The 12,296-nt window shown below is 61.8% G+C and overlaps 3 protein-coding genes across 3 annotated transcripts; all 3 read right to left on the reverse strand.

The window, feature by feature from the left end:
* Positions 1-1,664: 1,664 nt before the first annotated feature.
* Positions 1,665-2,141, reverse strand: LMXM_13_1480 (putative Ran-binding protein 1; the record flags this gene model as incomplete). Its single annotated transcript, XM_003873300.1, has 1 exon — positions 1,665-2,141. One exon carries the CDS (start codon positions 2,139-2,141, stop codon positions 1,665-1,667), a length of 477 nt encoding a protein of 158 aa, XP_003873349.1.
* A 731-nt stretch (positions 2,142-2,872) lies between these two features.
* LMXM_13_1490 (conserved hypothetical protein) lies at positions 2,873-5,188 on the reverse strand (the record flags this gene model as incomplete). Its single annotated transcript, XM_003873301.1, has 1 exon — positions 2,873-5,188. The coding sequence occupies one exon, from the start codon at positions 5,186-5,188 to the stop codon at positions 2,873-2,875; it is 2,316 nt and encodes a 771-aa protein (XP_003873350.1).
* A 1,438-nt stretch (positions 5,189-6,626) lies between these two features.
* Positions 6,627-9,749, reverse strand: LMXM_13_1500 (conserved hypothetical protein; the record flags this gene model as incomplete). The annotated part of the gene is made up of 1 exon (XM_003873302.1): positions 6,627-9,749. The coding sequence occupies one exon, from the start codon at positions 9,747-9,749 to the stop codon at positions 6,627-6,629; it is 3,123 nt and encodes a 1,040-aa protein (XP_003873351.1).
* Between the last annotated feature and the right edge of the window lie 2,547 nt (positions 9,750-12,296).

Raw genomic sequence — 12,296 nt, forward strand, 5'->3', positions numbered from 1 at the left:
TGGACCTCGATGGCGCGGCGTCGTGGTGGGTGAGATACCCCACCCACCCCCTCTAACGAAGCCGCCGCTCAACACAGAAGGGGGGAGTGTGCGCACCCTCAGAGGCCGGGCCAACGACTTTGCGTTGCTCTGTTTCGCTTTCGCTCCGTGCTCCGCCCCATTCGCGTTGTGAGCCGAGAATGCGCGCGCCATCCACCTCCGCCAGAGCAAGAAGACACATAAACCCCATCCCGGTGACGCGCGCACATGCGCACTCACTCACCGACAGGGAGGCGTGCGTCTGCTCAGGGGCGAGGGAAGAGGCCACGGAGACACAAGCGAAACGGCAACCAAGAAAAAGGGGAGAGAAATGTTTCCTCCGCCGACGCCACGGACGCACGCACGCACAGAGCGAGCGAGAGACTCCGTGAGCGTAAGGAGTCATGCCATGTGAGCAACACGTGAACCAGAGAGAGAAAGCCGGGTGGGCCAACAGAGAACGAAGATAGCATGGGTAGCGATAGAAGAAGAGGGTTGAGGAGGGGTCGGGGATGGGTGGGTGGGCGGGAGGGGGGGGGGGCACCCGAGAAACGAGGTAAGGGGAGGGCACGGCAAAAGAATCGGAGGCGGCTTATAGATGAGAGAACGCCTGCAAGGGCGGAGGCAGGCGAGTGCGTCGTTGACGCCATGGATGCCATGGGGGCTTAGTCGACTTGCCTTGTTCGAAACACGCACTCGGGCAGCAGTAGCAGCAGCAGCGGCAGCGGCTACCGCGTCAGCTGCTGCTGATGCACAGTCACGCTTCCCTGTCGCGTTTCCCTTCTGAAATACAACACGAGCACGCGTGGCGCAGCGTGTCGCCGGGTAACCGTAAGTGGGGACTGAGGCTTGGCAGAGGCGCGCGCACACACACGGGCGCCGCCGTCGCCACCACATCTCGGCGCTCACCTCCATCCGTTTTTCTTTTGGCATTTTGTTTAGACGTCCACACGCTGCTGTCCTCCTGCGCTGCTGTCGTCGTCGTTGTCGTGCGTGCACACTTAGGTCACACACACACATAGAGAGAGACGGAAGAAGTCGCCAGAGCAGCGCAGCATAATGCAGAGCACGCGACAGACACAAGAACATACGAACACGTGCGCATGCGTGGGGCGGGAGAGAGTGGGGCGTTGGTGTAGCTCTGCACTCAACCGCCCATAAGCGCTCACAACAGCACGCATGCGCAGAGGGACATCATCTGTGCCCACACCATGAAGAGCTTCCGCTTGGCTTCCTTTACCTGCAATCAAACGGACCGCCGCCTCTCCACAACATCGGTGCATGTGCAGGCACGTCATCGTCAGTCAGTTACGGAGGGAGAGCGAGCAGGTGTGAAGAGTCAAGAGGTACGCGGCAATGCCTCCGCACACACACACACGCACGCACGCTCCGCCAAGGAAAAGGAACACGAATGCAGAGAATAAAATGGTCTCAAGGAGGCGACGGTATGGGCACATGCGCTATAGTGAATATACGTGCGCTCCCTTTCCTCTCTGCAGAGCACACACACGCACAAGCACGCAGGCACACCTGCATGTCCTGCTGCTCACCTTGCTGTTCGTCGTCTCTGCCCAACACACACGCACGCACATGAACTCGGCACGAGAGGCACTCGTGGGCGTCGACGTCTGTATGCGGCTGCTCGTCTACACGCTCGACTTCTCAATTGCCCCCATCATCTCGGCCAGAGCCTTGTCCGCTGCCTCCTTGGAGGACAGTCGCATCACGAAGTTCTCCGGGAATCCCTCCTCGTCATCGGTGAAGTCCTTGAAGGCGGACCACACAAGAATCTTTTCACCCTGCTTGTGCTTCGTCACCTTCATGCCCTTCACGAGGTAGTGCTGCGCCGCCAGCTTGCCAACGCCCTCCCGACGGAAGACGAACATGTACTTGGACGTGTTATCCTTGCGTTGAAGAACCTTGGCGGTTCCCTGCCCACGCTCCTTCCACTGGTTCTCGCCCTCGTCAAAGCGCATGAGCTTGCCGGTGTCCTGCCAAATGACGTTGAAGCGCTCCTCGCCGCTCTTCACGTCGACAGCGGCGAAGCGGGCGGCGCCACCGTCGGAGACCGCCACCTCCTCAATCTCCATCAGCTCATTGCCGTTTTCGTCCGTCTTGGACATCGTTTCTTACGTACGCGTACGCGCGTTATGCGAGTTGCCGGTGTGCAAACGTGGTGGGGGTGGGGAGGGGAGGGGGAGGGGGACGCCCACAAAACCTGTAAATTTTTTTTTCGCCGTTGGTGCGTGTTTGAAATTGGGTTGATGACATGACAGAGTGAAGAGAGTGGTTTGTGCGCACGCGCATGTCCGTGGGTGTGGCGGCAGCGACCGTGTGGCACGCGCGACGAGTCGCCTCCGGCCGCATTGAGCCCCACCACGACGCGGCATCAGCGGTGAAGACAGGAAGCGAAAGGGGAGGAGAGAAGAGGCGGATGGACGCATGCGGGCAGTGTAAAACCAAACAACGGAGTAGAGGAGGGGGGAGGACAGACGGACGGTTGTAGGCGCGTCCTGCAGCGCTTCGTCAACGGCACAGCTCTGCAGAGACTCAGCCGTTTTGAGAGGCGGCAGGTGAGTCGGGCATGCGCAGTGCGACCATGTACACGCCTCTATGATATATGCGGGAATACGACATGTGTGAGTACGCAGGCGTCCATGTACAGCAAGCAGCAACGAGAAAGACCGGCAGAACAAGTGTGCGACGGCCTTTCGTGCGATAACATTGCGCTGGTCGCGGTGGACGTGATGTGGCTGTGCATGAGCGCTCGGGCGAACTTGTAGGGCTGCGGGGCGGCACGCTGCCCCACGACTACCCACAAAAACCGACACAGACACACGCCACACTGCCTTTCTCAGGCCAGCACGTTGTCGGCGATGTCGGAGAGTGAGAGAAGACCGGTGGTGGCCCTTCTGGTGGGCAGCACGGCGGGGCAGCCCTTATCGTCGTCATTCACTGCCTTCGCATCTTTTTCACCTGACTTGGCCTTCGTCGTGGTGGCAGCGTGGCGTTCGGCACGGTGAGCGGCGACGCTCTGCGCATCCATCTCGACGTTGACTCGCTCACGCTTGCCGCCAGACTGCTGCGTGCTGAGGTACGACTGTGTGAGATGGCATAGCCTCCACGACGGCAACAGCGTGGACAGGCGCAGACCATCGGCACGCGCGCTTGAACTCGCCGACGTGTCTGTGGGATTCTTTGCCTTGCCGCACACGTCCGCCATTCCCTTGTCAGGAAGCGACGCGGTTGATGTGGGAGAGGGAGCGAAGAAGTACGATGCGGTGATTGCAGCGGTGGGTGGGTCGTAGTCTACCGCTGCCTCTCCACCCGATCGAGGCGCCGTCACCGCTGCGTGAGACGAGGGGGGTGGCACTCCCACAGGGCGAATACGGAATCCCCGCCGCGGCTTCTCCTCGAGCGAGTCAAGGCCATCATCACAAACGGCGGCGGCATCGCGTGCGCCGAGCATCCCCGAGAGGGTCGAGGGGCCAAGACCGCTTCGACTGTCGCTGCCTCCCACCTGCGAGAGAAGTAGGTAAGTCGGCAAGTACGGCATCCACCGCACAACACCGCCTCCCAGAGCTACCGTGTCCCTGCTCGCCGTCGCCGCGGCTGGTGCGCCACAGCCGGTGTCGTGCTTGTTCACAAAAGGCACGCGCAGGTAGGGCCCAAGGCGCTGCATCACGACCTCTCCTCGGCTGGGGCGGTAGTGCAACGGCGTCACCGACAGCGGGCGAAGAAGCGCGACGAAGTCCACGATCTCCTGCGGTGTGCTGTGAAGCGTTGTTGGGACTTGCCAGACCTGGCCACTTGCCGCCGGGCCGTGCGTCTGTGACTGCAGCCGGGCCCAGCCCGAGATGACGACACCGTAGTACGGAGTCCCACCACGCGCTGCCGAGGCCGCTTGCAAGGTGGCAGGCTCGATCGAGGCACGGCTGCTGACTACCTCGATGAGAGGCGGCTCGCACGAGCGATTGAAGGGGTGGCCAGCGGACTGCTGTGGTTGCTGTGGTAGCATCGCACCACGGTCGTGCCTCGAATTTGCCCACCGCCGCTGCTGCTGCTGCTGCTGCTGCTGTGAGAAAGAAACGAAGCAGTTGAGGTCGTACGGGTAGTGGGCGGCCTCGCCACCGGAGGCCCGCCATGCCAGCTCCTCCGCCGACAGCGGTGGCGCAGCACCGTCAAGGTGGCCAGGGCCTGCCCCCTCAAAAGCCACCAAGTCATCCCGCTCCTCCTCCAACGCTTCCACCACTGTGAGTAGACGTGCGTAACGGACGTCGTCGATGAGCGCCCTCGTGCGCAGCCGCGCTGCCAGCTGCTGGATGAGCATCTCCTTACCGAACTGGTTGTGCAGGTACACACGAACAACAAATGGCAGTCGAGCGCTGCTCAGCTCAGCGGACGCTGATGATGACGAGGGTGACGGTGGCAGTACCTCGGCGGTGCCGTTGGCATCGCATTGTGAGTGCTGCTGCACCCACTGCGCATGCAGTTGGCGCTGGTAGTCCATTCGACGTCCAATGGCCTCGATCGCCTCTTCCACCTGATCTGCGTCCAGCAACTTGCTTAGCACGCGGATGCCGCTGTCAGCAATACCAGCGCCGCGGTGACCGGCAAGTGGGCTGTCAGTGCGCGCCGGCCACGACTTAAGCTCTGCGTGCCCCAAGTGAAGCCAGGTGTCGTCCAGATAGAGGTGGTCGACTCGGTGCGACTGGAAGAAGGTGCGCAGTGGGGACACCTGGGCCGCCGTCTCTGTGTACTTGAAGTCGCCCGTGTGCAGGTAGGTGACGCCGGACGGCGTTTCAATGTAAATCATGGCGCTACCAGGTATGTGAAACGCCGGAAGCAGCGTGACGTATACGACAGGGGCCACGGTGGTGGCGGCGCTCTCTCTTCCGCCGTGCGCAGCGCCAGAGGCGGAGAGAACCGGGGTGCGACACCAGAAGGGCAGCCCGAGAACGCGTCCCCGAAGTCCTTCAAACTTGTTCAGTAGGAGTTGCCGAGTGAGGGTGCCGGTGATGATGAGGCCGGTCGTCCAGGAAGAGCTGAGGCCCTTCATGTGATCCGTGTGAAAGTGGGTGAGAAAAAACAGCTCCGTCCCACTGCCGCTGCGGCGGCCGGCGAGTGCCGGAAACTCGTCAATGAGGATGGGGAGGGACGGCACACGCATGGCGGGAGTCGCGAGGAGAGCGTCCGCATGAAGCAATCCGAGGACGGCCCACACACGCACAGCCAAAGAGAGGGAGGGCACGGATCGCTGCAGATGCGCGTCCGTGCAGCGGCGCTGAAGTCTATGTGGCACCAGATTTGCCTTCCGGAGACGCGAGAAGGACGGCGAAGGGCAGAGGCGTAGAGGGAGGTGATGCAGGAGGGGCACAGAGGGAGCGTACACGGAGAGGCGTAGAGGGATGAACACTTTTTGTGTTCGTCTGCGCAGCTGGAGTGCACAGCGCAGTGGATAGTGGCTCACGGCACGGCTACACCGAAATAGCAGCCTTCGTTGCCGTGAGAACGCAGTGTTCTCGGCTTCCATGCACCTCACCACCATCACCATCACTCCAAACCCTCGTCCACCTGTCCGGGAGCTAGGGAGCACACTTGGCTTGATGCATCTCCTGCACTTCCGTAGTCATAAGAATGGCTCTGTCACGCTTCTCAGCTGAAGAGTCAAGGGCGAAAAAAGAAAAAGGGAAAACAGACGAGAGATCTGCAGGCGCGCGCACCCGCACGGAGCCCTTACGCGCACGGGCGAGATGCACACCTCTGGGAAACCCTGCTGATGGCGGAGCTCTCGGCAGCAGGAAAGCCGCTGCGGGACACTGAAACAGAAGAAAGCGAGCAAAGAACAGCAAAGCCCTGAGAGAGGGGGAAGGGGGGAGGAGGAGGAGGAGGGGGAGGGGGCCACGCGTACACACTGGGGCACGTGCGTGTGCCGATGTGGGCACACGCTGAAGAGCTGAGTTGTAAGCCTCTGTTATGTGGGATCGCTGAAAGGAAGGAGAGGTGGAACGGTAATGGGCCCCCTCCGCTGCTCCGGCACGCACGGGCCGACGCAAGTGTCAGCACTGGCTGCGTCCCTTCCACGGCCACCATCTCCGCTTCGCACGAGCACCTCCCCGCATCACCGCGCACTCTCGCGGAGCAGCTGTACCACAACGAAAGCGGCGTGGACAGGAGACTCAGAAGCGGCTGCAGCCGTCCTACGACGCGCACGACTGCCTTGCGCGAGTACGAGCAGAATAGGGCAGTTGAGATGAGGGAGTGGGCGGATGAGCGGAGACGAGGCAGGCAGAGAGTTGGGGGGGGGCTCGCGTCGAAAAGGGTGAGGGGCCTGTAACAATCTTGGCTGGCAAGCGTGCAATACCCTTCAGCAGCAGTAGCAGGTAGTACCTAGCCGTGCAGAAGGCAGGTATCATTCCTTAGCACGACCACACGCGCAGATGTATGCATTGAGCAAGGGAGCTACGGGCAAGAAGAACGTGATCCGAGTGGGGAGGAGGTGGGGCCGGTGCCGCACATAAGGCGTCCTCGTATCCAGTGCCACATGATCACCGGCGCTCGTGCGAGATTTCCAGCCTCCCTTCCTGCCTCTCTAGCGCTGCTGCCTTCTACTTCTTGCCATTCCTCCCTTGCGATGCCGTCGGCGACGCTGTCGGGAGTGGTGGCATGCCAACTAACTTGCGGACCTCGCTGTACGCGTACGCTTTTCCCAGCTCCGAGTTCGCCTTGATGCGGAGGAACTTGTCCTCGGTAACGAAGAGCACTTTTGCGGGCTGGTGCTGGCTAAGGTAGACGGCGTAACCGAGAATGCGGTCATCATTTGTCGTGGCGTGCCTGTCGTATTCCCTGACCACCTCCGTCCGTTTCTGCAGCCATAGGTGGTGTTGTGCCTCATTGCTCAGGCACGCCGCAATCCAGTTACGCAGCTCATGAGCCCGTTGTCGGCGCCAGTCGCGATCATGCGCGCTGTTCGCACCGGCGGTGGCGGCGTGGTCACCCTTGGCACTGCCGCCACCGCCACCACGGTCCTTGTGCATGCGGTCCAGCTCGTCGAGCACAGTGAAGGGGATGCCAATGAACCACTTCTCCAAGACCAAGTTCATCACGCCTGGCTCGGAGTCGAGGAGAGAGGAGGTGTCGAAGACGAAGCATTTCATGTCCCTGTCGCTCTTGCGGCTGCCGGCGCTGGTGGTGGGCACCGTCTTTGTTGCCGGTGTCGTCTTGACCGCTGCGGCTACAGCGGCGGCTGCCGCCGCAGTGGCGCTGCGAGTCATCATGGACGGGTACGAATAGTGTGGGGATACAGAGGCGAAGGAAGAAGAGGGTGGCACTTTTGGATGCTCCTCGTCATCGCTGACGCCATCCGTGACCTTAGGACTTCCAGCGGTGCCACGCTCTTTGAGGAGTGCCGCCGAGGCTTGCGTCAGCGCCGCGTGAAGCGACGGCGAGGCCAGCGCAGCGAACGGCGAGGAGGTCGACCAGGACGGCGGTAACGACGACACGCTGCTCTTCAAGGGCGCCTTGTCTGCCTTGTTCGGCGCCAAGGGCGATGGCTGCTGCGACAGACGCTCGTCCAGGGGGTCCACCGGCGGTGCTACGGCGCTCCCGAGAAACGGATTCCGTGCAGTCTCCGGGTTCTTCTCACCTGCTGACTCGCCGACCGGCACCGGGGCTGCCAGGCTGCGCAGCTTGTTCATTAGCTGCTTCACCGGCACTGGGCTGCTTGCACACTTCACGACGCCTTCGACCGCGGCCGTGCAGACCTTGTCCTTTGGGGGTACTGAAGGCTTCACGATGCTTGTGTGGCAGGTGTTGCCGCGGGTGCCCTTTGCCAAGCGACCCTTGAGCACCACAGTCGCCGCCGCGCTCTCCTTCTTCGCCGTCGTGGACACCGCACCTTTTCGCGGTGGCGCGCGGCGCACGCTCACCTTGGCGGCTGCGTGGTTGCAGTCCTGCTTCGCGCCGCTCTCGTGTGACTGTAATGCGTTTTCTGACTTGTGGCGGCGCGCGGCCCGCTCCTGCACCTCGACTGGGTCCAGGTAGGGCTCGCCGCTGTTGATCGCTGCAGGTGGCGTTGGGGTGGCGTCACCGCGTGCGGCGGTGACCTCGGTCAGAAGGCGGTGCTGCAGTGTACGCTCCAGCGCGGCTTCCAGAGCCGCTGCTGGTGCCGGGCTTGGCACCTCTTCTCGGTCATCACTCAGTGCTGCGCCTGGCCGCTGCGCCGACGGTTGTGGATGCGGTTGCTGGAGGTTGGCGAGCCGACGCAGACGGGAAAGGTTCATAAGAGAATGCGACTGCTGCGACGGTGGCGCCTGCGCCAACCCCGTCCACGACGCTACAGAGGCCCCAACTGTCGCGGTGGGAGGCAACGATGTCGGCGACGTCGATGCTCGTTCGCGCAACTGCGCAAGCCGTGCCGAGATGTCGGATGGCTGAGGCAGGCCCGTCCCTGGCAAGGGAGATGGCACCGCGAGCGGCCTGTGCGCTATGAGCGTCGCGGCTGACTTCCACGGTGATCCTGTTGTTAGCTCGTGAGGCGTCGGTGCCCCAGCGACGGCAGACCCACCGCCAGCCACACCGTCCTTTGATGCGATGTAAGGATGCGGACTGCTACCGCACTCAGTAGCTGAGGTTAGGCACGGGCCGGAGGCGCGTAGGCGACTCAGCAGCGACTTAGTCGACCGCGCCGGGCTGCTCTCCGTGCCAGCACGATGACCGCCGTCAGTGTCTTCTTCATTGCGATATAGTGTCGACGCTGGGGCGCGCAGGTCGGCGAGGCCCAACGACGGGGTGAGGAAGGGGCCGCGGCCAGCGGAAGCCGCCGTGCCTTTGACAGTCTGCACCGCCGGCGGTCCTTTGGGCTGCTGCCCAGCGCTCTCCTCTTCGTTATGGCACGATAGGGCGATGGGCGGTGACGGTAGTTTTCCTGCGCCACTGCGGGAGCGCTTCAGTCGGTCCCGCTGCAGCAGAGCCAGCGTCGTCTGCGTGGACGTGCCGTTTAGGAAGGACAGGCGCCGTACGAGATCAGGAGTGTACGGCGACGACACGCGCGACGATGACGCCGACGACTGGCCACTGCTACTGAGCTCGGATCTGGCGTCGCACGAATGACGAAGGGGTGACTCCTCGTTGTGGTATAGGTTTGACGAAAACGTCTGAGGATCGTGCGAGGACATGCGTAGGGGCGTCAGCCCCGCTAAAGCCCGCAGCCTCGCCAGCGAAGATTCCGCCGGTGTGCTGAGGTTAGGGAAGGACTGCGACGCGGTCTGCGTTAACGGCTGCTGCTCCGGTGGCCATGCTTTGGTGTCTTCGCGCAACTCCTTTGGCGACGACGTTGGCGCGGGTGCTTGAGAGAACGTGTCTGCTCTGCTACCCAGTCCCGCGCTTGTGCTTGCGGGAGACGGTACTAGCTCTGGGGTTTCTATGGTCGCGCGCAGGTAGCCGAATCCGCCACCGCTCTGAATGGTGCTGTGACTCAACGATCGGCGCGTGTGTTTCTGTCGAGTTTCGCCAGACGTTGACGGCGTCGAGGAGAATTGTGCAGTGAGAGATTCACCATGACCACTGGCACTGCTGCTAGTGCCTGCACTCAGTGTCGAGGACGTCGGCGGCGGCCGAGGGCTTTCCTTTCCGCTCGCACGAGTCTCCTGCTCTTCTGGTTTCGGGTTATGTCGCGGCTTGCCTGGGAGCCACCGGCCGCGTCGTTTCGTTGGTGTGGGTGGTTTATACATGTACGCGCAGTGCGCCTCGGTTCCCTGAGTGCCAAGACGCTTCCTATCTTTGTTACCGCCTTTTTTTCCTGCCTCCTCCTGCCGTGCAGTCACGCGCTGTCGCACAACGCACGTCGGCGTGTGGCTGTCAAAACCAGTCCCCGCTCCGCTCCCACCACCGCTTTCGTCACGGCGCGCCTTTCGTGTGTTTGCGCGCCGTCCCTTCTCAATCCCGAGGATCAGCGCACACGCGCATGCAAGACTTGGCACGAGCGCCTTTCCCCTGCCACAACGGACCCGGTTGCCTCGGCAGCGCAAGAGGAGCGCGAATGCGTTGCACTGTATGTGGGTGCACGTAAGGAGCAGGGCAGACTGCGGGAGTGCGGGGGGGGAGGCGATTCACTAGAACTGAAGGGCAGCTCTTGTTGTTTGGCAGCCGCACCTCTCTCGCCGGCTTACACAGAGAGAGATGTAATCACGACCGCAACGCTGTTATCTCGGCAACAGTGCACACACTTCCTTGTGCTTGTTGACGCTTATTCGATCTCTCTGTCACCTTCTCGACTTCAGCTCTACTGACACTGCTGCTGCTGCTCCCCAAAGTCCGCCGTGGTGGTGGTCACAACACAAGCACCTTGTCCAGCACCTCGATGCGAGACACACCTGCACTGTTTGGGGAGGGGGGCAGAAGTACTAGCTGTTTTCTGCGCCGACGTTACGTACCACAGATCTCTCTACGGCGGCGCCAGTCCGGTCCGTCACCGACGCCCTGTGGAGGTCGGACCCAAGCGCGTGAGGCCTCTGCGCAAAGAAATGGAAAAAAACGCTCCAATTACGGATACACGCCTAGAACAGCCGGCCGCCACACAGCGTGGGCCACGTTGAGCAGAAGCTGATGCACAACGAGCAAACACTTCAGTTTGCGCGCTGCGGTGCTTACAGATGTGTGGGCATGCGCTGCTGCAGTCCTGCGTGGACCTCGGGCCCCACGGTGTGTCGCGGAGGGGGCGACAGAGCGGAAAGGTATGCGTGCCACCCTAGCAAAGAGTAGGAAGGGGAATCGTGACGTGGATGATGGACAGCGGGCGTCTCCTCGTGGAGGTCGGGCCGGCTGACCGTCCAGGTGGTCTCACACGTGGACGTGGAAAGACTGCCGCAGAACACACGCGGTGAGGAGAGCGAAGGGACAGAGTGAGGGCGAGGGCGAGAGAGCGATGAGGAGAGCAGGTCAGGTGAACAACATCCACGAACCATACGGCGAAGATGCGCGCCTAGGTGCGTTCATGTGCATGTGCATGTGCATGGGTAGGGGGAGGTTGAAGACGAAGAGACCGGCGCGAACAACGACGTGGCAGGGCAGCACCACAGAGGAAGGGTGTGGAGAGGGGGCGGGGTGCACGTGACGCTGTTTGGGACTTTCATGCGGTGGCAGCACTGCCAACGCCACTTTCCGCGTTTTTTTTACTTTCCGTTTTGTGTCGTGGTTCGATGAGTCGGGAGCAACGACCGCAAAGATGACGCTGGGGCGTGGAGACCACGATACACAGAGCGAGGTAAGGAGAACGGTGAAAGTGCTGAAGCAGCCACACCAAAGTGATCTAGCTAACGAGAAGTCGTGAGGAAGGACCCGGCGTCCACGCCTTGTGACATGCCAAATCACCCAAGCAAGACTAACGACGAGGCACATGCCCACGCGCGTACCGACAGAGAGACGACGACGTCATCAGACGCAGTCAGAGTTACACTAAACGGCAGCGCAGACGAGGAACGAATGAGGTGATGCGAGGGAACGGCGTCGGAGCGCTCGTTGGCGAAAAGAAACACAACAACAACAACAACACCGTGAATGTGGGCAAGACACACACGCACACAACCTGCAAAACATCCGTCGCATGCACATCCACAAGGGCAGCAGCGGCGGTTGATTCGCGCGCGCTCACAGAGAGAGAGAGAAAGCCTGCAGAAGATTCCAACAACAAGAGGGCCCCACAAAGAGAGCCGTCGCGTGAAACTACATACCTGGAAGAACGCTTGGCGAGTCACACCCTTTGCGTGGGTGTCTGTGGGTGTTCTGAGGATGCGGACGGGGGGAGGGCCAGGAGATCGGCAACGGCAGCTCCACCAACGTAGACAAGCGGAGAGAGGGAAGGGAAACAGGACAGTACGAGCAAGCCGAACGACAAGGTCGTATACACAACGACACACAGACAGACAGATGGAGGAGGAGTGAGGGGTGGGCGTTCATGAGCATTTTCACTCCCTTTTCTATCCGCGTCCACATTCTGGCATCCCTCACGATGATGCCGGGCCAACCCCACCCCGTTCTATCACCGGGCGCAGCGCCCACCGTTGGCGCTGACGGACAAGGTCTGTGCTCGAACTGTGCCGCCGAGACCCACCAGTCGCCATCGTGACGCCTGCACCCACTGCTGTCAACGACGTGCAGATGCAGGAGAAGGTGGAGTGCCCCATGCCGCCGCAGACTCATGGCAGCGTCCAACCTGCCGAGGCACATGCGAGCAAGCCATCCAGACACGCCCCTCATGTCCTCGACGGACGTGGAAGGTG

This window comes from Leishmania mexicana, chromosome 13, assembly GCF_000234665.1.
Source record: "Leishmania mexicana MHOM/GT/2001/U1103 complete genome, chromosome 13".
NCBI lineage: Eukaryota > Euglenozoa > Kinetoplastea > Trypanosomatida > Trypanosomatidae > Leishmania > Leishmania mexicana.